The sequence below is a fragment of the Vidua chalybeata genome, chromosome 3 (assembly GCF_026979565.1).
Source record: "Vidua chalybeata isolate OUT-0048 chromosome 3, bVidCha1 merged haplotype, whole genome shotgun sequence".
NCBI classification, from domain to species: domain Eukaryota; kingdom Metazoa; phylum Chordata; class Aves; order Passeriformes; family Viduidae; genus Vidua; species Vidua chalybeata.
In genome coordinates, this window is record NC_071532.1 from 59,387,054 (window position 1) to 59,410,174 (window position 23,121).

General features: G+C 38.3%; 2 protein-coding genes across 5 annotated transcripts in view; one reads left to right on the plus strand and one right to left on the minus strand.

Moving 5' to 3' along the window:
* SAMD3 (sterile alpha motif domain containing 3) overlaps nt 1-8,259 on the plus strand; it is a 36,575-nt gene extending 28,316 nt beyond the window's left edge. The window contains exons 7-11 of the mRNA XM_053938608.1: nt 4,552-4,569; nt 5,027-5,230; nt 5,606-5,777; nt 7,423-7,505; nt 7,746-8,259. Coding sequence (XP_053794583.1) covers nt 4,552-4,569; nt 5,027-5,230; nt 5,606-5,777; nt 7,423-7,505; nt 7,746-8,063 — 795 coding nt within the window. The 3' untranslated portion in view covers nt 8,064-8,259. The remainder of the gene's footprint in view (nt 1-4,551; nt 4,570-5,026; nt 5,231-5,605; nt 5,778-7,422; nt 7,506-7,745) is intronic.
* A 1,748-nt stretch (nt 8,260-10,007) lies between these two features.
* The window catches only part of L3MBTL3 (L3MBTL histone methyl-lysine binding protein 3), a 77,269-nt gene continuing 64,155 nt past the window's right edge, over nt 10,008-23,121 (minus strand). For all 4 annotated transcript variants that reach the window (XM_053939233.1, XM_053939232.1, XM_053939234.1 and 1 more), the window contains exons 19-22: nt 19,877-19,968; nt 15,208-15,371; nt 14,383-14,445; nt 10,008-11,897 (exon numbers count right to left, since the gene is read on the minus strand). In XM_053939233.1, the coding sequence (XP_053795208.1) occupies nt 11,754-11,897; nt 14,383-14,445; nt 15,208-15,371; nt 19,877-19,968 (463 nt within the window). In that variant the 3' untranslated portion in view covers nt 10,008-11,753. The remainder of the gene's footprint in view (nt 11,898-14,382; nt 14,446-15,207; nt 15,372-19,876; nt 19,969-23,121) is intronic.

Below are 23,121 nucleotides of genomic sequence, written 5' to 3' on the forward strand. Positions count from 1 at the left end.
GATTGGTTTTGCACATTATCAAAATAACGGAGCTTTAACCTTATGGTCAAATTTTACTGGAATATTGCTGTGCTGAAACTGGCTTTCTCACTGTGATGGTTGAAGTGGAGAGCATCTAGAGTCCTTCCTAAATAAGCAAGTGGTGGACTGGTAAGTCAGTTCAGTAACCAGCTTCCCAAATCCAGATTCCTCCTGCAATATTAAAGTTAGCTATAACATATTCTAAACGATACTTGGAATCATTCTCCAATCAAATGGGTGCTGCTGAGATAACTTATTTCCACCAAAAGAAAGCCACCTCTCACCTTTCCACTTACCTTAAAAGTCAATTTATTCACAATCAAAGAAGTTGGAAAGATTACAGATAGTGATTGCTTTAAGACGAGGCAACCAATTCTAACTGACTTCTGCTTGTATTACTCCCAGATAACAGATGATTTACACTATGAAGTTTGGCCTTCCATTGCTATTTTTCTCCCCTAATAAATAGCTATGATAGCAATTCTTCCTTATACTACTGCCATATTTCTATTGATAACTTGCCATTGCCACTGATGAAAATGTCAAATGGTCTTCTTTAGCTAATTAATAATATAATCAAGTAAACTAGGTCTCAAGGACAGAGCTGACCACAGGGAAAGACCATCAAATCAAGCAGTGTTTGCCTTGACAAGGGGGCTGTAGAGAAGCTGGCGTAAAGGTCACAACTTCCTCTTGGTTTTTGTTTCTAAGCAGCCTAGTCAGTCAGTCTGTGGTTGCAGCACACTGGGTTGAGTTGTTTTGCTTTCTTGTCTCTGCAAGTAAGATACTGAATGTGTCAGACCCTCAGGGAATGAGCCACCATGTTCCACATCAGCTGGCTGAAGAAGTTCCTCCTTTATTGGCAGGAGGCCTGAAAGCAGACCCACAGGAGAAACCAGTAGTGAAAGAGCTTTTTGGAGTCAGAGACTTCAAGCTAGCTCTTGCACAGCATAAAAACATAAATGTAATTTTAAAAGCCCTAACAACTGCCCAAGTTTGTGTGTGTGAGAAAGTGTGGGTATCTTGAAACTGACAAGAATGGGTCATCCCTTGGTTCTGTGTACTAGTCACAGTGAAGCAAGGGACAGCCTGTCCAAGGACAAGTTAGCAGGTTAAGGAATAGCTGAATGGCCCAGTTGGGAATATGTGGATACTAGGATGGTATTCATAGCAGTAATCAATATAAATTTCATACCAGAAACCATCAAAGGCTGATGCAGGAAGCTTGCAGAGACGACACACCAGCAGCAAAACAAAACTCTTGATGACTCTGAGTGATCTGGTGGATCTTTTCTGTGGCTTTCTGCCTTTTCTGCACTGGTTATAAAGGCTTTCTCACCCAGGATGAGCAGGAAGCCTGATTCTGCTAAGGGACAGGAGTGCTCAAGGTGCACTCCCTAGGTACAGGATGGCTGGCAGAATATAAAGTCATACCAGAAAAACTAGAGAAATTTTGCAAGGATTCTTAGTAGGTGAGTTCAGATGATCACATTACTGAGACCATTCATCATGGGCAGTGTCAGGGCATCTGTTTCAAGACTGGCATGTCAGTAAAGGGGACAGAATATTTCACTAAAGTGAGCACTACCACATTTCCAGGATCAAGTACTTGCACAAAGTTTTCAGTGGTGTCCAAGGATAAAACAGGTAATTTTTAAATTGTGACATACAATTTTTCTCAGATAATTGGAGGTAACTAATTTGATGCCAGTTTTTAGAATTTCAGGAGATAGCTAGAGAACATATGGACCAAGAAACCTTCTGTCTTCACTGGCCAAGTTGGCAAGAACTGTAATGCAGACCCAAGAGATTAACACATTAGGAAGGAATCAACAAACTTTTGGTAAACAGAACTGATTCTTCACAAATTCATTAGTTCTTTGAAGTATTCAACAACCCTGAGGACACAGGCAATCCAGCTGATATAGTTTACTTTAAATTCAGAAGAGATTTTAGCACATGCCTTTCAAAGGCTCTTAGAGGATATAATCTGAGGGGATAAACAGGAAGGTCCTTGAATGGATAAACAGTTAAAAGATAGAACAAAAAAGGCTATGCAGAAATGGTTGGGGTTTACAGTGGAAAAGATTATGAATGCTTAGTTTAAGCAGTTCAGTATATTTCTAAATGACATGGGAAAAGTAGACTAGTTGGCAGATTGCATTTTATGATGCTATCAAGGATAGTAAAGACCAAAGAATTGCAGGAGGACCCCATTCCAGGGGAAAAAAACCCAGCAGATAAAATTCAGTTCTGATAGATGGAAAATAAGGCACAAGGAGAAAATCCAATCGTAGCAACACTTACAGTGATGAGCTCTGAGCTTATTAGTACCATTCACAAATGCTATTTTTGTACTAGGCCAAAGAATATCTGGCACAATACTAAGCAGCAGTCCAAAAAAAAAAAAAAATGTTGATTACACAGAATTATTTAAGAAAGGAACAAAAGGCAATGCATTGTTCCACTGTATGCCCCTGTGGTGTCCCAGTATATCTCAACAAGTACTTTAAGTTATACTGCACCTATTTCATAAAGATTACAGTGAAATCAGAAAACTTGCGATGACAGTAACAAGGATAATTGAAAGTATGGACAAGCTTTCATATGTGGAATGATTAAATAGCTTAGGATGGTCTCGGCTGGAAAAGAGATGGATGAGGACAGAATATGACACATCTGTAAAACTATAGTGGCATAGAGATGGTGAATAGGTATTGAATGCAGTATGATAATTAGGAAGCAGAAGTAGCAGGAGAAAAACAAATAAATGCATTTCCTCTGACAGCATATAGTTAAACTGCCACATTTAAGGCAAGATTTTGTGGAAAGTATGATTTTATGAGAGTTGGAAAAGTGACTGGGAGAAGTAATTGAAGGAGAAAAAAAATCTACTGAAGGCTGTATAACTATAAAGACTGAAGGCTATTAAATATAAAGTTTGGGAGTCCACAAACCCCAGTGTAGTGAAGTCTTGATGAACTCACCTATACTCATCATTTATACTTTTTCCCAGCACCTCTCCCAGGCAGGTGGGGAGGGTGTGGTACTAAATTGTCTCCCCACCTCTGCTCCTGTCCTCTGAGGAGAGGCCAGGACTGCCTACCCAAGCTGATCACAACACTGTGGAAACCCAGGGCACCTGGAACATTTCTCTCTCTGCTCTGGGGTGTCCTGACCCCCAGGGGAGCACTGACTTTGACCATCATTCATGGAGAAAACTTCTAAAGCCTCAAGGTAAACTAGAAACCACATAAGTGTGATATAGATTATAGAGATTGTAGAGAGTAGTGTAGTATGTCACATGGGTGAGAAATTTAGGTTTTAGGATTTTTAGTATGTTATAGATGGGTTCAAGATGGGGGATATAGGGTGTTGTCTCGAGTTCATTTTACTTCCTTCTTCTTCTTTCTTCTTCTTGGGTTTAGGTGGGTGTAATTGGGTAGAAAAATCTGCATTGCAGGTCTTTAGGGGTCAGTTATTGGATTAGAAAGGAAAATAATTTAGGTGTCACTTCTTAATTGAGTAGTTTAGTTTTTGATTAGACTTAAAAGGCCTTGTAAAAAGAGATTGTTAGCCATTCTTGTGCTGTTTCTCCTGCATGCAGAATCTGATGCAGACAGTGTGCTGAAGTTTTGATAACAACGATAAACAGAAGCTGAAGACCAAAAAAGTTCAAGGCATCTCTCATTCCTGACACAGAACTGCTCCAGGAGGGTCTCCCCTGCCAGGGGAGCCCCCAGGGAGTTGCCCAACCTGGGGCCCGCAAACTCATACAACACTACTGCTGTAACACAATGAAGACTAAAATCCCCTATTAGAAAGAGTGCAGACTGTGCTAATACAGAACCCTTGCAAGGGCCAGGGAGTCGTGCAGGGGTCAAGTTAGGTAACTGTCCTGCATGCAGAACTTATTTTCTTCTGTGATGCCAATGGCTATTGGTATCTATGGATATATACTAGGAGACAGGCAGGTTTTTCATTGTGTACTCTGTGCAACCATTCTTGGAACATCTGCATGATTTCAAAGAGGGATGTTAATTAAAATGGAAAGTTTAATTGCACATGCAGAGCACTGCAAAGTGGTTTGGGATATTGTGCATTTCACAGCTCTATGTCGGAAATGTTCTGGGGAGCATTTTGAAGTGTCTTAAGTCCCTCTGGCATTGACCCACAGGCCACCCACATGTGTAGTCACAGCTGCATCAGTGACAATACAGACAGGAAAAGCCAGGGGCAACGCAGCCTGAGGATAGTAACTGTACCAACTGTGCATCTCCATGTCCCTCAGCTTGTTTCAGTGAGCTAATTCACTGTGTCCACTGATGGATAAGCTATACACACTCAGGCTACTCCAGCTGGTGTACTGCTTTGGATAGACACTCCTTCTCTTAGTAATTACCGGCTTTGGAATTACATCAGGGATAATAACGAGAATTTTGAGGAAGGTTGTTAACTATCCTCACGTACAAAAATACTTTTTGAAAACATTAACAGTCAAACTGCTCAAATAATGGTTTTCAATAAGAGTTTCTTTTAGTTCAGCTGGTCTCCTTGGGGGTAAAAATTCCAGCTGCACAAATGGGAAAGTTAGTTGTCCTGCTTTTAGAACCTGTATGGGTAAGAGGAAAATACTAAAATTCTCTTGGTAATACAGAGTTAATATTGCTAAATACTGAGTTGTCATTAGAACTGACTACTCATTTCCAATAAACCACAATGAGACAAACCAGACACAGGAACAGGAATTTCCTGAATAGCCTCAAATATACAATTTGGGCTTGGGGAACTTGGCTGACAGGTATAGTTTTATATGAAAACAGACCTTAGTCTAACTTAGGAGAGTGAGTACAGAAAGCTGGAACTGAAACCACACTACCCTTTCTCTGCTGAGCTTGGCTATGCTCAAATCACAGTGGTCACATCAAATAACATGAGCTAAAAAAGCTAAATAATCAAATAAAAATGCTAATTTGTTACAATTCTGTCCTTTATTTCTTCATAGGAAGAACCTGCTCATCTTAAAGGCAGTGCAATGGATTTACATATTAAGTGGCTTAATCAAGAGTATATGAAGACTCAGAGGAACTGGGAAGAAGTGGATAACAGAATGAATGCAACAATAGAAATACGGAGAAAGATGATCAGTGATAAGGCACCTTTAAAATATATTCTAAGACAATTTCCTTTCTTAAGATGCCCTTATCAGGTAACAGAGCTATTTTTAATAATGACATTGAATCCTGTTATAAATGTGATACATCTGTAGGCATGTATTTCACAGGATATTTCCACTGAAGTATCCATCAGCAATGTTCTCTTTAATCTAACTCATATTGAAACTAATCCCATTTTAAAAGGTTCATTAGCTCAACTCTGAGTTAAATGTGCCACATGTACCACCGGTGTCACTGTTTGGTGTTACTTGATGTATTCCTTCCCTGCTTTGAAAAAAAATTACATCACCATCTCAAGTTTATAATCTTATTTAACTGAGCTAGTTTTATCCTGTCTTCAAAGTGAATGCATTGTTTACAGTTTTGGTTTTGAGGTTTGCAATACCAAATACTTGTTTTTCTTTTAGCTTTTTAGGGAGTTCCAGCTTCTCACACACATGGACATTTATAAGAAAACAGTTGAGATTTTGGAGATTTATTCAGAAAACATATTGTCCTTGTATGTGGTGAGGAATAATCCAATTAACATGATGCTGCAAGAAAATCTGAAGCAGCACACAGAGGAGGACGTTCTGAAATGTCAGTACAAATCTCCTATGCTCTGAATATCAGAATTTTGTTGTAGATAATTGTTCTTACTTATGTAACTAAACTAGTTTCAATTGTACTGCACACACATTTCAAAAATGTTATGGTTTCTTTAAAAATACAGAGTGATGGTGAAACATTGAGAATAAAAGCTACTAAATTAGTAGGAAAATTGAGTCAGTCAAGTACTGAAACTTTTTTTTTCACTGAATAAAAGACTGCAGGTCTGATAAAGTAAGTAATTACCTTAAAATAAGTATTGCTAGATGAGCACAAGTATGTATTTCTAGATACGAGTGCTTATTATTTTCTAAAAATACCCACAGAAAACTAATTTTCTGCTTTAGAAATAGCCTCATAAAAAAGACACAATTTCCTTTGCAAGTCAAGTTTCTATGGTTATAATCTTTACCCCAGTAAAATTAAAGAAGTAGTTCTCACTAACCATTTCAGGCACCTCATCTCTGCAGAGACACACTGTAGGAAAAAGGGCACAGACTGGTACCTCTGGTGAGGTCCATGTACCCTGGCTCTGGGGGAGCAAACACCTGCTGACACTCAGCCTCTTTCAGTCTGAGAAGTCTGGGGAGTGTGGTCCTGCAGGGACAAAACTTTTCAAGCAGTCACTCAGAATTGCCATTCTTCCCCAGCTGCCGCTGCCTGTGCTCAAGCTTAGCTCTTTGAGAAGTCCTCCTTAGACTCACTTTCTGTCAAACAGGCATAATGCCAGGATATCAATCCAAGGTCACACCATATGAACACATGAGTGTCCAATAGCAGTTCCACTCCATTTATTGCCAGGTCATCTTTGAAAGAAGCAAGAAGTGTAGGTTAAAATTCTGGGGATTTCCTTTGCTAAGATTAAAAACAAAAGTACTCATGATAGATTAAAATTCTTCAATTAATAGTCTAATCCAGAAAGCCTTTATGGACTTTCTTTTCATATCTTTGGCCAAGGAAATCTATGGATATAGTAAGTAATTTCCCCTTTTCTTATGCAGCATGTCCACAGCGATTTTGACTCATACCTTAGTAAAGTCCCAAGGCCTTTACTTTTCTGTTTTTTTCTCACAAACAACTTGACCTGGCACCTAGACAATAAATGCATGACAAGGTAAGTTCAGTGAAGCACATGACACCAGAAGCCTGACCTGCAAAAAAGTTGTTATAGTCAATAACAGCTGAGCCAGAGGGATAGCAGGTACCAGGTGCCAGGAGGTTCTGCAGCACCAGCTGGTACCACAGCCTTCAAAGCAGAGTCCTGGAAACAGGACTCCCCAGACTTCCAGTTTACTGGGGAGAGATGAGTTTGGGGAAGGGCAGTGGGAGCAGGAAGACTGCTCAGCTCACAAACTCAACTAAAAGCAACCCAAAGACCAACTTACTTATTGTGAGGAAAATTGAATTGTAATACTGAGTAGCAGAGTCTCATTAATTATTTGACACTAATGTTCATTACCAGCTGAGTTGCCTAAATATTGACTGTGGTACAAACTACTCTTCAAAGTGGACTGAACAACAGCTCCACTACTGAGCTGTTAACTATTACGTAGGCTGCAGTCTGTTTTTCCAGGATGATACTCCAGTGCCAGAAGGTTTTCATTTGTAATTTAATAGAAATCCTTGCCTTTGACAGATATGAAAATGACTGCTGCATGTTTAGTCCTGCCAGAGGTCTTTGGAGATGACTCCAGTCTGTTTGCTGCAGTGAACGAGGAGGTAGGATACAGACAACCAGCAGCCTTGGTCTCTCTTCCTTTTATCAGCTGCACATCACCTGGCTTTTTGGTGGCTCTGCTTATTTCTGGGAAGAGATGACATTAGCCTATCTTTTGAGTAGAAATACTCACAGAAATACCACCAAACTTCAAAGCAGTGTTATCAGGCTTACTTCCTTCTCTGATCTGTTCATTGTAGCAATGTTGTGGCATCATTTGAAATACCCTTTTTTAAATTTAGGTAAAGGCAGTGACACCAGTGTTGGAAGTGAAAAACCCCTTCAACATGAATTCATGCGAGTTTGCCCTGTACATAGAAAGGGAAGAGTTAGCCCAGCTCAATGACTGCACCATGGCTCTGGCGGCGCTGGTGGCTGCATTCCATGTATTTGATATCCCATGCCCAAAGAGAATCCACAGGACACTGAACTTCCTGGAGTCCCTGGTCTTTGAAGTGAGGAACCCAGCATCCCTGCCCACCCTGGTAAAGACAGGGCTGGAGACACCCAAGTATCCAGTATCTGATGGTGCACCCAGCACTCCTCTCAGAAGCATTTGATATTTTATCAAAATAAATCCCTTTGTGCCATTCTTTCTAGTGAAAGTGTATGTATATTTAAAAGTTATGTTTAGTAATGACCTCCTTTTTTTATTGTACTGGCTACTTCTAAAAAACAAATTAAAACTCAAGCAGTTTCATTATTTTAAATGTAGATTTTAGAGCAGTCTAGAGATAATAAAATTTTCTTGATTACTTCATGCGTTATGTATTATTTTTCTGTATGGAACATTTGAAAAATTCAGATATTTTGATTGTAAGAATTAAAAAAATCGTGAATCAACATGTGCATTTCACTGCTTTAGATGGTAATATAGTTAATATTTTGAAATGGCACAATTTAAACATTTACTTATTACCATTACTTCATAATATTACGATTGCTGAGAGCCGAATATAATAATTTTTGTGGTTTAAAATGGTGGGCCTGATTTTCAGTTTGCAGGATGATGACTTTTTACTGTTTTCTTGCTTTCTTACTCTTTACTGTTTTCTTTAATTTTTCTAATGTTAAAACATTCTGTTTAAACATTTTAACATTCTGTTTTAACATTAATCCTGAATTTACTAAACAGGGATTCTAAGATGAGCTCTCAAAGTAGCAAGAATTACTTATCTGGGATGCTGCCATGTGCATTGGTAACCACAGCTGTGGTGCTGCAGAGGGAACGCCTCATTTTCTTTCCAAATTTGTTCCCCGGAACAAATCAGCTTTCTCCACATGGTGACTCTCTCTGCCCACACAGAGGAGAAGCCCTCTCCTCTCTTCTTCCACAGCTTTCTCTCTTTCCCAGCACTCTATTCCTAACTCCTGTCTGAAAATCCCAGGGGATACTGTCTGGCAGTGCATGGCTTTGGACAAGTGCCTGGTGATAGGAACAGCAGCCAGGAACCATTGCATTAATTAGAAATAAAAACTGGCTTTTTATTAAAACACTGCTTTCTATTAGAGACCAATCTCCCACCAATTCCAAAAATATCAGCGTAGGCAAAGCAGCACCTGTGGTCACAATGATTTTTTAAACACTCCAAACACACAGCCTGAAAGATCTCAGAAGCTTTGTTAAATTTTGGCTGTGCAGGGGTGACTCCAAGGTGGTGATTACAGTGGGAGATCCTTCAAAATGCGAGGAGATGGCTGCATTTGATGGCCAAACTCTCCTGCTATAGGCTTCACATGGTTCCCATGGAATGCAGGGAACCTTTATCAGTGTGAGGGCTGGGCTACCACTAATACAAAACAAAAACCAATGCCATTTCAGAGATTCAGTAGGTCTGATGAGTGATTTTAGTGTCCAAGTGAATTTGTTGGCTGTAGTTTTTGTAACAGAGGTGGCTATGCTCAGCTACCTCATCACATGGGATACAAAAGTAAGGATTATGTATGTCCCCATTATTGTATGTGATAGCTGCATGAATAAAAAACTGGGCTCAAGTGATGTTTATTCTACATCTTGTAAACAGTATCAATTTAAATCCATTTCTTAAGCCACAGTACTTTGTAAGTAGTTGTATATAAAAATTCAGGGAGGTGTTATCATCCCCAAGTAATCTCTGTTGAGCTGAAAATCTCTTTGTTGGTTATCATTGCAGGCTGTAGACCTGGCACACAGGACAGGCATAGGGGGTAAAGGAAAGTAAACTACACAGAAGGAGAGAATGAAAGAAAACAGAAGAATTTGGCTTTTTACTTATCTGCCCATGCAACTTCAGTTGCTGCTGGTGACAAAGTCCAGGGCTAAAAATGGCATTCTGATTGTAATGGCCAGCGGGATGTGAGCTTTGGGAGTAAGTGTTGAGGGACAGGGCACAAGCAGTAGCTAAGTTGCTCTTTTAAAACTACTGGCCAAACTGAGCTACAGTGAGGAATCACTCCACACCACATCCATCAGGAGCAGCTGGGTTCATCTGGGAGTCTTGGGCACAGATAAAGGTAACAGAGGCTCCAGTTCAGGTTTTATTTGTATTGTAGTACAATAAGAGTGCAAATTTGAACGTACACATGTTGAACAAAATGTAAAAATATTATTTATGCAATGCTATGGGAGGAAATCAACAGAGCAATGCAACTTACTTAATACTGACCCTGTTTCACCTCATATTATGGCAGGTACCAGTCACGACCTGGAAGGGACACAGAGAGTGAAAACTTAAGAACTCTAGCCAAAGAAAAGCCTAACAAAATCTGTGGGAAGATGTAACATTCTCCAAGCTCTGTGCAATGGGTATGTTCTGTTCTCAGCTCTACAGCTGAGCAACTTGCCCACTACAGCACTAAACAGAGGGCTGCCAAAAAACCTGATCCAACTCTTCTCTCTCTTCTTGCAAAGTAACATTCTGGAGCAGTCCTCAGTATACAGGTAGCTAGGCTTTCTCCCATATAAAGTGCATCTGTTTACATCTTGGGTGTATATATACCACGTGCAATGACTTCCCCTATAATAATCCTCCAAGAAAGGAGGTTGCCGCACCTCAGTACCTGCTGGTGACATCTGCAGCCTGCTAATGACCTAGTGAATTTCATGTATTTTACACCTGGCATGTGCCAGTGTACCACAAGCATTTAAGTATCCTTTTCCCTGTGCTTTGCCTTTCCCCATATGCCTTATTCATTTACAAATCAGAGTTTTCAGCTAGAAAGTGGTGAGTAAAATAATTCTCCCACCCCTGAGAAAACAAATCTTGGTTGAATATGAAACCAGGGCAGCAGTCCTAGCTTGAGCACAGTTTCTCTCCATTGTTGTGGTAACTGTGCTGAAGACTGGGAAGTGCAGACATGATTGAATGTAATCTCTTTTCTGCTAATTTCCTTGCCTCAAAATACTCCTCTTTTCTTCCATGTTCTGAAAAACATGGAAGTCCCCATGTACATGCAGACTCCATGTACATGGCTGGGACTCTATTGTGCAGCATAAACAAAAATCTTCTATGAAGTCAAACTTTATTTTTCAGTTGCAGCCTTCTCTATACTGGTCTTTTGATAAAATACATTAAAGATGCTGGTGGCAAAACTCACGTAACATTTTTGTAATCGTGCAAAAGTAAAAACATTCAGTTATCAAAAAAGCATTATAATTTCAACCCCAACAAGGTTTGTTTTGTTACAAGCAAACAGACAGTTTTATTATCTGTAAAGTAATATGCTGTAGCATAAAGTGTCACATATGTAACATTAAGTGTTTCATTTTCAAACTATGGCACAAATACACATTAGCCATAACAGTCTCATCTGGCTACCTGTAGCCTAATTTTTGGCTGATCAGTTTTTATTTTGATAAAATGAAGTAAAATCTTCCAAAAAGTAAAATGGGTACATGAAGTACAATTCAAGAATCCTTAGAAAATATTAACGTTCCCTTATATAATACAGCATAAATAATTAATGAAGGTTTTCTTGATGTCCAGAGAGAGTTAGGGATCCTAACCATCCATGGAGAATTAGCGCCATTAGTTTGGTAAATAAGACCAGCTGACTCGGTTGTTACACAGTACTCTCCCAAAAGCTTGAACACTTCCCAGAAGGATCAGATGTGTACTGGCTCCAGGAGAATATAAATAGTCCACCAGTGCTGAACTTAAGTGTCTTCCTTTCTGAGAGTCCTTACTCAACACTTCTAGTGAGTCTTTGTGCTTTGAATAAAACATGAGCTCCAGTGGAGAAAGCTGGTTCGTGCACATTTTCCATTATCTTCAGAGTTCATTGTGTGAGTTTTTCTCTGCAGCTTTGAACATCAGAATGGAATTAAAGATTTTTAGGGCTGGTCCCAGTTTAATGCTCATTATTTTGACTATGTCTGATTGGGTCATTAGCAGGAATGCTTCTCCATCAATTTGCTTTAAAAGAAAACCACACAAAGCTATTAATAGGTCTGACAGTGCAGCAGTATAACAGTTTCAGAAAACATGAAAAGTCCCAGGAACTTCAAACAAAGTTAAGGACTGGCTGAATACAAGCACTTTCAACTGCTTTCAGGAGAGCTTTGATTTCAACCTTTAGACAGATCAGCTAGTCTAAGAGAACAGGATGATCTTCTTCCTGCTCGAAAACAACCATCTGGCTAATTTTTAGCTAAACAGTTCTCATTTTCATACTGACAATATAAAACCTATTGAAAAGTAAAGTGGATAAATTAAGTATAATTCAACTATACTGAAGCACAGCAATGCTTTTAAACATCTTAGCTATTCCTTTTATGCAAGCATCCATAGCAGAAGCTTCTGGATCTCACTCCCAGCTACAGAGCTGGAATCCCCTTCAGGCCACCACTTCTCTGCTCACTAAATAGCAAATTGAAATTAATTTGATCCCAGATGAAAATAGGGGCCAGGCTAATAAAACTGCCTCTTTGACACAAACATAACAGAACATTTCAAAACATGGAATATTTTTTCTTTGCATTGTTGATATTTTACTAAACATTACAAATGAACATTCTCCTGTAAGCAAATCACTCTCTCAGCAGGAGTGCTAAATCCCAACAGGAAGAGCCCCCAGGGTCCTCACTTCAGGGGCTTCAATGGGGCCAACATTTCCTTTGTAACCTTTGGATCACTTAGGTATCTATAGGTAAACTTTTGTGTAAGCTGGATAGCTATACGTAAAATGCAACTGTGGTTAGATAGGAGCACTGCTTAGCCTTAAAGATACTAACCTGAGATAAAAACAGAATAAATTTTTGTAGGGCTAGGAAACAAGTTTTCTGACTCAGATATGCAGCAAAGGACACCCCAGCACTCTTAAGTTGCAGAACGCTGCAGTCAGAACAGCACCATGTGGTAACCCACAATTACTTTCTACTCATTTCGTACACAAAGCCAGACTTGGTGGGCTCAGAACTCGAAGTGTTTGAACTTGGGGACCCCCAAATAAAAAGCTGAAGCATCTTAACAGAAGCAGGCTGAGGGTTCATTTCCATAGTAGAAGTCTGAACCATCATCTTCTACCTACTGATGTCAGCCAGTCCATGCCTCAATGACCTCATTGACCTCAGTGGGGGACATTTAATTTACTAGTCACAGACAAAGCCTGAGAGGCTGAATCCTGGAGAAGGGAAATATTTTCTTACACCTCTGAGAAAGAAAGTGTTAAGGATTCAGCATCTCCGCAGCACTTGCTGTTTGCTGACTTGATTAGCAATATGCCAACTTTTATTTCTAAATACATTGATGAGACACAGGGGATGATCCAGGCTTGAATAGTAAAACGCTCAACATCTGAGCTAGTGCCAAATGCCCAGAGATGCAGCCTCTCAGTCCTTTGATAAGCAGCTATGATAGTCATTACAGTCTACAGCACAGCCTGAAAACTTCTGTTGCAGGAGATTAGCAGGGCCATCTGTATGCATTTTCCTCAGGAGGTGCCTTCCCAAGTCTAAGCACCAAAATTATTCTTCACTTGAAAGGCTGACTGACTCTGCCCATTCAGGTCATCTGGCTGGGATAAGCACCTGATCACTCTGGCATCTGTGATCAAACTGCCTTCTTGAAGCTAAGCATTAACAGGAATAACAAACCTCTGAGCAGAAAAAAAATAAGACAACCTAGTTTATAAGGCCTAATGTATCTAAAAGCCCTACCCATTCCTAATGACAACTTTGGAAAAACAGTCTTCTCAGATGACAGAAATGCACACCTGGCATGCTCACAGAGTGAGTACATACTTCTTTGAACTTCATCACAACCTTCAGATCTTCTCAATTCCTGCTCAGTTAAATCACATTCATAAATTGGCTATATCAGGAGGAAGAGCATCAATAGCTAAATGTGATCAGACAAGATGCAATGAGTTTTAAGAGATGGTTATCTCGAACCACTGTTCTGCTTTGTTTTACTTATTAACATCCTGGAGAACTAAGATTTATACTTGCTTATAAATCTTGTCCAGCCAGATCAAGAGAGAACAGTAGTAAATCACAGATTTTGTAAGTAATTTCAATTGGCAAGAACAAAGTTGGAAAAACACCTGGCCATCACTTGATTGGTTTTCTCTTTTCTTTCTTCCTACTTCATGACCTGAAAACCAACCTAATCTTCCATACATTTGCATCTGACTTTAAACAATGCGGCACTGAAATGGGTTGTCCAGGGAGGTGGTGGAGTTGCCATCCTTGGAAAAGTTTAAGAGGCATCTGGATCTGGTGCTGGTTGCTAAGGTTTAGAGATTAGAGGGATAGTGCTGCGTTGGAGGGTTAGACCTAATATTTTAAATATCTCTTCTAACCCTGATGATTCTATGATTCCATACACTTCATACTACTAATTTATATGTATTTCTACCAAGCTTTGTTGTCTCTGTCTTTTTGAAATAGAATTCACGCACCTCATCTTTAAACACCTTGCCATGTTCTTCACATCCTGGTAAACTTCGTATAAATTCAGAGACCTGCCACCAAAGCATACAACAAAAGATTTAGTAAGACACATGTTTTCTCAAAATAGTCTGTAAGACATTAAAGTCTTTTAGCTATTGTTTTTACAGTCTCATATTGGGTGTTCCACCTTCTCCTGTAAGTGCATAGAATCATGCTTCTTTTTTCTCTGATAAATGAGATCCTACTGCCTCAGGTGCAGAGAACAGTCACAGGTACTTGTGAAAGTAAAGCAATGACAAGATTCTGTCTGTCCAAGTATTGTTACATACCTGAACAGAGTCTCTAATCTTAAAAACAGGTATTATGGCCTGACCATATCCATTCAATTCCTCTCTGCACTATATTCTTACTCTCCAAAGCAGTGTGCCACATCCAAACTATGCACCAGAAATAGCTTCTTGCTTCATGCAGACCCCTACACTCGGGTCCATTCCTCCAGAATGTTTGTGTGGGGACTAAATGTTGGAAGTGGAGACCATGAGCACTTGATATGCGGGGCCATACATTTAGCACTTCTCTTTACAAGACCAATAAATATGCTTTTATATATATATATATATACATATTTATTTTTATCAATACACATATGAATTAATACTTCTGCTTCTGGTGCTGGATGGCAGTGGAATGAGCATTTTGGGGATCATTTACATTAGGTCTGGCTGAGTCTAATCCTCTGAGTACTCAGGTATTATTCTCTGGGGATAATCTAAAGCTCTGAATCAGCCTTCAAGGACAGTGGTAGTAAGATAGAAGACAAAGGGGGAACATACCTCATCTGTACTCCACTTAGAAACTTTACTGGCTGGGATCCCAGCTACACTTGGAAGGAGCTTGCTCTGCTGTTCCCAGCGCAAGGGTAGGCTAGGGATTTGCAACTTAGAAGATACGATAACTGGTTGAGAGAGAAGCCTCTGCGTGTTGGGTTCTTCAACATCTTCAGCAAGAGGAAGCAAGAAACAAGAATTAAATCCCTCAGTCGATGATGAGATCAGTCTCGGTAAAAGCACATTTATTTCTATTCATGGGCCTCCCTACACAAGCTGTATTGTTTTGCTTGAATAGTAAAATGCCATGAATGCCATGACTGTTCTTCCAGTAGCATGACTATCATTATATTGGCTCTCTATAAATATAACTACTCCTACATGGAAGGAGTCTCTTTCAACACAGCACAATTCCATGCCATCAGAGCTGTTAGCACAACGCACCAAAGGTCAAACAATTGAAAATATTTTGGTACAATAAATAACACTCACATTTAATAGTAGTACAGCAACACAAGAATTAACTTAATTTTGGGATTGAGCTTAGAAAATCAAAAGCAGCACTGCACTGCTACAAAATTCCAAGTGAATCAGTTATACAGTTCCAGCCCACACAACATTTATGGCTCATCCACAACAAAATGTTTTTCAGTTCTTCTGAGGAAAAAACGCAAATGTCTGCAAATTCTCTGCTTCCACTTTAATTGAATGTTTTGTTTGGAAAATAACATTAAACTCCTCCATGCTGCATTTTATCTCACTCATCCATAATGGAAGGAATGATCTCCCATCCCACTGTCCCCAAAGGTAATGTACTGGTGGGAGGGTGTCTTCAGACACATGCTGCTGTTGTCTGGAGAAAAGCAGCACCTGCAGATGTGTGCAGCAGGAAAGAGCGAAGACTCATACCTCGAATGATGTCAAACTACATATGACATCCCTGTTCATTTCGATCCATTGGCAGTGCAAAAGCAACATGCCTGCTCTCTGAACTGAGGCCCAGGTGCTTCCCAATTGCCAACTAAAATTGTGGAAAACCTCTGAAATTCACTTCTTAAGGAACAGCCAACAAAATACACTCTTAATGCCTAATGGTTCATGCAGTTATTCACAATGACAAGTTACTCTTAATGACATGGCTCCTGCAGTTACTCACAAATCCCTATGCTATTTTTGCTTGGATTGTTAATTTCTGTTGCAGTTCCATTCTACTTTCATTTTTGAGAAGCTGCTATTAACCACAAGTTCTCCCAATCCATACTGTTCTAGTTTTCACAAATTTGCACAAATTCAAATTATGGATTTTCACCAGCACAGTGGGGCTGACCTATAATACACCTAACATAGGATGGTACTACATTTGCTTGTGTTATTTTGCTCCTCTAGCCTAATTTTTTGCTACTTTCAAGATTTATTCTCATTTCATATTAATGCCTATTATTCTAAAGTTGACTCTTAAGCCATTTAGTCAGCACTGTCAGCCCATTCATTCATTTTTTTTAGACTCCTTAACCATTACATTCTCATTCTTCAAAGAGAGTTCCCTAAATGTCTTTTTACACTTCACTGTTGTTTTACAAATGCTCCTTAGAGCCTCTAATACTAATAAAAATCTCAATGAGAAAGGAATGTGAAAGGTAGCAACTCTGCTGAATGTAAAGCATATTTTACTGAACAGTATCTTTCTAATTGGTTTCCTCGAATCCCCTCCCCATCCTTACCCTCTGATCTTTTCCTTCTAGACAAGGTCTCTCAGGAGTTGAAAATGTAAGTGTTCAGCTATTTTTTCCTTTCATTAACACAACATGCAATATATTGATAGGGCCACATAAATAGTAGACTATAATGCTCTGTGAAGAAAATACCACGCAAATCACACACTGTATTCACACATTTAAATGTATATATGCACACAACAGCACACAGGTATAGGCACAGTGAGCAACATTCTCACTCTGTGTAGTATCTGCCTCACAGGTAAGGCAAAAAGCACAAGTGGAGCATGTAAAGTGCCAGTTTACTCAACTAGATGGAAAAAAAAAAAAAAAGTTCCTAGCCCTGTGGTAGATAAAACCACAACAGCAAAAAAAGAGAAATTTAGATTTAGTGTGGGTAAGCTTGTAACAGGAAGCCCAGAACACACCACTTTGGCTACAGTCTATATCTCTAATACCAGACAGTTGAAAGTTTTCCCTACCCACATGCTCTGGAGTATTTCTCACTCTACACACCCTGCTTCCCATAGAGAGGCAATCTGTCTTTCTGGGCCATAGAAAATATGAGATACATTCCAAGTTATGTCTCAGCTGGAACATTTAGAAGAAGAGTAACTTGAGCGGCACCAGAGGTTAGCCATCGAACAGCTTCTTCAACCACTTAAGTGAAAAAACAAAATCTGCTTGCCAGCTCCACGAGATAGCAGCCAGATGCACAAAGTTCACACTTTTAAACCTAAACCATGTCTTCTCTGCTGACATTTTGTTTCAGCATCAGCCCACCTTCCTTTACATTGTTCTTCTTTATGTGACCTTGTTATCCTTCTCTCTGATAGTTCATCTCTATCTTCTTAGTGAGTTATCACAGAATAAAATATAAACTTATATTTCATAGAAGGTAATTGGCAAATACTTTCTAGCATTATTGAGAGACCATTAACACTGCTCATTGCCTCCTGCATGGGTGTAGCTCTTAGCATATATAAGCACAAGATTTATGCCCATAAAAAAAAGTTAGTATGAAGGGGCAGTGATTTCAGTGGAGTTCTTTAGCTCCAAATAATCTTTCTCCAAAGAAAGGGAAGACAGCAGTACCTATTTTATAAAGTTATCAGTAGGGAACTGGTCAAGTGAGTATGGCAAAAGTATGCTGAAGTATAACAAGGTAAGTGACATGCCAAAAAACCAGGACAACAAGCACAGGTACCAACAGTGACAGTTCATAAATTCACAATTATTTTATCTTGAGATTTCCATGACTATGATAGCAAGAACTTAATGATCCATTTTCATCTTAGAGCTTAAATGTGTCATCCTACTTAAACACATAATAACATAACATTATGTATTTAAAAAGGAAAAATTTTCCAGACAATAATATAAAAAAATGTTCTATTTTCCTAAATCTAACTATCCAAGAACCTAGCAAGCAGAGGTTGTTGGTGAAAAACAGTCAATTTTGTCAAACTCAAAATGCTTCACAAAATCAGGCCAGTTTTCTTACAATTAAAAGAATAATACCAGACAATTTAAAATGCTTCCAATTATTTGATTTTTTTTTGTTTGTGTCAAATAATGCAAAGGTTAACATCAAAGCTGCATGTTTCCTGCTGAAACAAAATAGCTAAAAATTACAAAAAAGTCTCCTATTTGCTTTAGAGACTTGCTTCTTATAATGATTCATTTTCTCTAGAATTCTGAACTACATGTTTCAAAACACAGCTTTTTCACAGCTCCTACAATAGATGGAATCTCTCCAATTTTACACACTCACCAGAGTGCCTCAGATCTATCTGAAAAGTACTGGCCGATAAATAACGTATTAAGATTTAAAAAATGCATCAGGTTAATATTTAAAAATAAACCACTACCTTAATTTTGTCTTTATGCAAGCTCTACTAGTCTCAAAGAATTTCCTGCATTTTACAGACATGAGCTCACTTAAAAGGCAAGACATGTAGCTCTTGAAGAAACAGAGTTACTCAATTATTCAATTTTGATGAAAACTTTACAAACTGTTGTTGTACAAAAAATTGCTGAATAATCTAAAAGTACAAGGAATTAAGATTGGGAAATTAAAATGCTTAACTTGCATTGACCTTGTATCAGTTAATAAAATTATTGTAGCAAAGCTGCACTGCAACAATGCACTGACTTAGTCTAATAACAAGCCTGATACTAAGGTTCACATGTGAAAAATTAGCAAATATAAGACTGATATTCTGGATTTGTTCTTGTTGTGCTCTTTCTAAACAACGAGGATAAAACTTATTAATGAACAGCTGCTTCAATCTGTCCAACTGTGAACAGCCAAGAGTTTTGCTACAGCAGTACATACAGCCACACAGAATCACTGAACAGAAGAAAAGTCCACACTGGAAGAAATCTTTGGAGACCATATGAGAACTTTTCTGTCTCATCAATGAGAAGCCACAATCTGGCCATCACCCTCAACAAGACTGAGGCTGGGTTAAGTAAGTCACCTTAATTTTGCATTATATCTGTAACGTGTAAATGCTTTAACTTTCAATACCTTTTTGAGGCAATAAGTGAATGTTATACCTTTACAATTCAGACTGCTTTAATAAACTATTTTGAAAAGTCAGTGGAAAAACATCATTGAAATAAGATTTTTTAATATTGCTATTAATTTTACACTCATCCTTACAACTGTGATAAAGTTCTTGGAAAAGCTTTAATGATTACAAGATAATCTCCCCAACAGGTAGGGGGAAGGGCCACTAATTTTGCCCTTTAAGGAACATTCCTTTGGAAGTTCCCTTCTAAATTTGTCCCAAACCAGGACATGGTGCTAAAAGTGTTACTGTCAAGAAATTTTTGGACACAGACAGTGAACGTGGAAAATAATTTGCAATAGTTTCATGAGCATTTCAAGGGACATCACACTTCTTTACTTCTGCAGATTTTCATCTGAAACAAGTGAAAAACTGCCAATTTACCTTTGATTTCATTTGAAACGAGCGGCTTATTTTCTGTCTCCTCATCTTCACACTCTTTGTGCTTTATGGCATCCTTTGTTTGTAGTATTCCACTGAGGAAAAGAAGATGTTCAATTTTTATCAATACATCATAAAAATCACTAAGCATGATGACATCTCTTGCCAGCAATACTATTGACACACCAGGATTCCCATACAAAGGATGCTGTATCATTATAAAATAAAGAAAGAGAGGATCTTATTTCTGACTTACACAGAATGGCATGACTACTGACATGAATTTTGCAAAGAAGGCTCAAGAATAGTGTAAACTAAGATTATGTAAACCATACCAACACACTTGACTTAATAACTGAAACTGAAAAATACACAAACGGAGGCAGTGGATGTGTGCATATCATAAGGTGGGAAGTGTGAAACCCACATTTATAGCTGCATGTCCTACAAAGCCTGGCTGGTTATGCAGGCCATTTTTCAGGAGCTGTCTGAAATAACACTTACTCCTTTTCCTCTGCCCAACATTCATCTCTACAGGGCATCAACTCCTTGTCAGTACAGTTACTGACACCCTGTTGTGCAGCTGCTAATGATCCCGAAAATATCACCAAAAATATCTATATTCCTTTGCATCTGCTTTTGCATTACTTCTTATCCAGCTGCTCCCTAAGCTTTGCTAGCCCAAAAAATTTGCAGAGAGGGAATGTCTTCCTCCTATCAAGAAAAACTGGGCAAGAGATGTGGAAATAAGGGAATTTCTCAAGGTGGGGATGTGTGGGGTGTGTACATTCCCGTCTTAAAGTCAGCCCTTGGGAAGCTCCTCTTCAAACTCTGCCTTCAGAAGGTATTTCCAGATGTATTTCCTGGTACTTCCTGGTTTCTTACAAATGTGAAGTCATATGAATTTGATGACATTATGTGTCTACTTCTGCTTTTTAAGAATTTCAGAACACTTTGGCCAATTCTTACTAAGCCATCATAGATACTCAGAGCACTTGGAGATACTAAGTACATAATGAGCATTTTCTAAAAACAGGCACCAGACAGAATGATTCTTAGAGTCAAGACTACAAGAAATCCCACTAGTATATGAACTGATGCTTTACTATCTACCACAGAAGGAGTCAACAAGAAGACCTTAACAAATGTCAAAATCACAGATGAAAAGCAGATGCACACCTAACACTTCGTTAGGCATCAAGATTAGCTAACCTTGAAACACAAATCCATAGAAGAAACAGACCTATTTAATTCCACTGTTTACATTTATACTGTTGAATACCATTTCTATATTACAACAAGAAAACATTTGTGACTAAATCAAGTAGGAGCTTCAGGTTCACTGACTTCAACAGAAAAGTAATTATCACACTACTAATGGTGCAAAATGAACACTGCAGATCAGGAAATCCAGCCTTTTTAGTATGACAGGACAAAAATAATAATAGTATAACAACCAGTGAAATTCATACAGCAGGCATAACTTCTTGTGCCACAAAGGACTTCTCCACAGTATCTTCCTCAGAAAGATTTAGTAATTTAAAACTTATTTTCCAAACTCCACAAACACAGAAAACTATCTAAAGTAACATGCTAAAATAAATAGTGCAATTAATCCCAAAGGCAAAGGAAATGACAGCTGTAATTCAGTTAAGGAAGAGAGATCACCAAATCCTGTGAGGAAACAAGTACCTCCCTATTTTCTTGAGGGCAATTTTCATAGCAGCATACATACAGAAATTTGACCTCATTAGTTAAATATGACCGTATCATGAATTGAAAGTTTTGAGTAAGAGGCTGGAAGACAAATAGAATTTTTTTTAAGAGCCAGTATAATTTGATTCCAAGTCTGAGTGTTCAGCTTCCCTCACTGTAAAAATTTCCAGTATAGAATTTTTATTACAGTGAAATTCTTTTGCTCCTCTGAAGATATTTTAAAATTGAATATGCTGTAGGCATGTAATCTTTATCATGACTTTTAATCTCAGGAACATTCCAGAGGGAAACACTGCAGTATTTATGTAAATAATTATATTTTTGCACACCAAAATTTTCTAGTATACTTGTTTGATGCATAGAAAGGCAAAAAAAAAATAAAGAGAGAGAGAAAAAAGAAAAGGAGTAAGTGGAACCAGAGATTAGCTGAGTACCACTTAGATTTAACATGACAAAATAAAACTCATGTTTGGGATGATTTGTGGTTGATTCCTCAATGAAAGACTTCCATGAAACAAAAGATTACCTTTGAATACAAAGGTATACACAACTGAACTGAAGTCAAACATAATTAAATCCACACCATGAGCTCAGCAACTAAAGACCACACAAGTGTGTGTATCTATGTCTTCAATTATGCATGTGTACTTTGAATATACATCTAAAAAGATCCACTGGGTATTGCAATAAGCAGATGCTCAATATTTTATAACCCCAGCAGTTCATATATACCTAATGTTGTGAACATTATTTTTCATGCCTTTTTCAAAGGGAGATTATTCAACTGAAAGTCCTCCATGACTTTGCTGGATACATAATGAATGAGGAAATCCAGATGATAAAATGCAGCCAGTCATCAGTGTATTCAAACAGCTGAAATACAAGCTGCAAAGTCTCTGGGTATTTCAAAGCTGGCACAAGACTTATTCTCTTAATGAAACTGACTCAACACAGTGAACAGATAGCACAAGTATTGGTTATCTTAAGTCTTCTGAAGGTAGCATCCTCTAAAAATATAAAAGATGAAAAATTTTTTCTTCAATTAATCTTAAGAGATAGTTTGTAAAGCCGAAGTATTTTTCTAAAAAAAAGTGAATTTACTGTAAGTATTATTAAAATGATGAATTACAACTATTTTTTAACACAGCTTCTTTCAAAATTACACTTGCAGCCGTTTTTCTTTTTTTTTTTTGCTGTTTAAATTCACTGGAGTATGACTAGTGAATGCTATTTATTATCCTTAGTTGGAAGGGACCCAGTAAAGATCATCTAAGTCCACCAAAATAGTTCCATTTCAATCATCAGCTTTACTGTGGGCTATTTACCATAAAATACCAACTCTCCTGTCTGTCTCTCAAGACAGACACTATTATTGCCTACACAGTTCATATATAATGAACACAAAATAATGTAGCTCATGTAAATATGTAACAAATGACACCTTACTTCCAGGGTGTCATCTATTTCTGTTTGAAAATACTCAATAAAAGAATGTAGTGGTACTGTAAGTAATTAAAAATGTAGGGAATCCT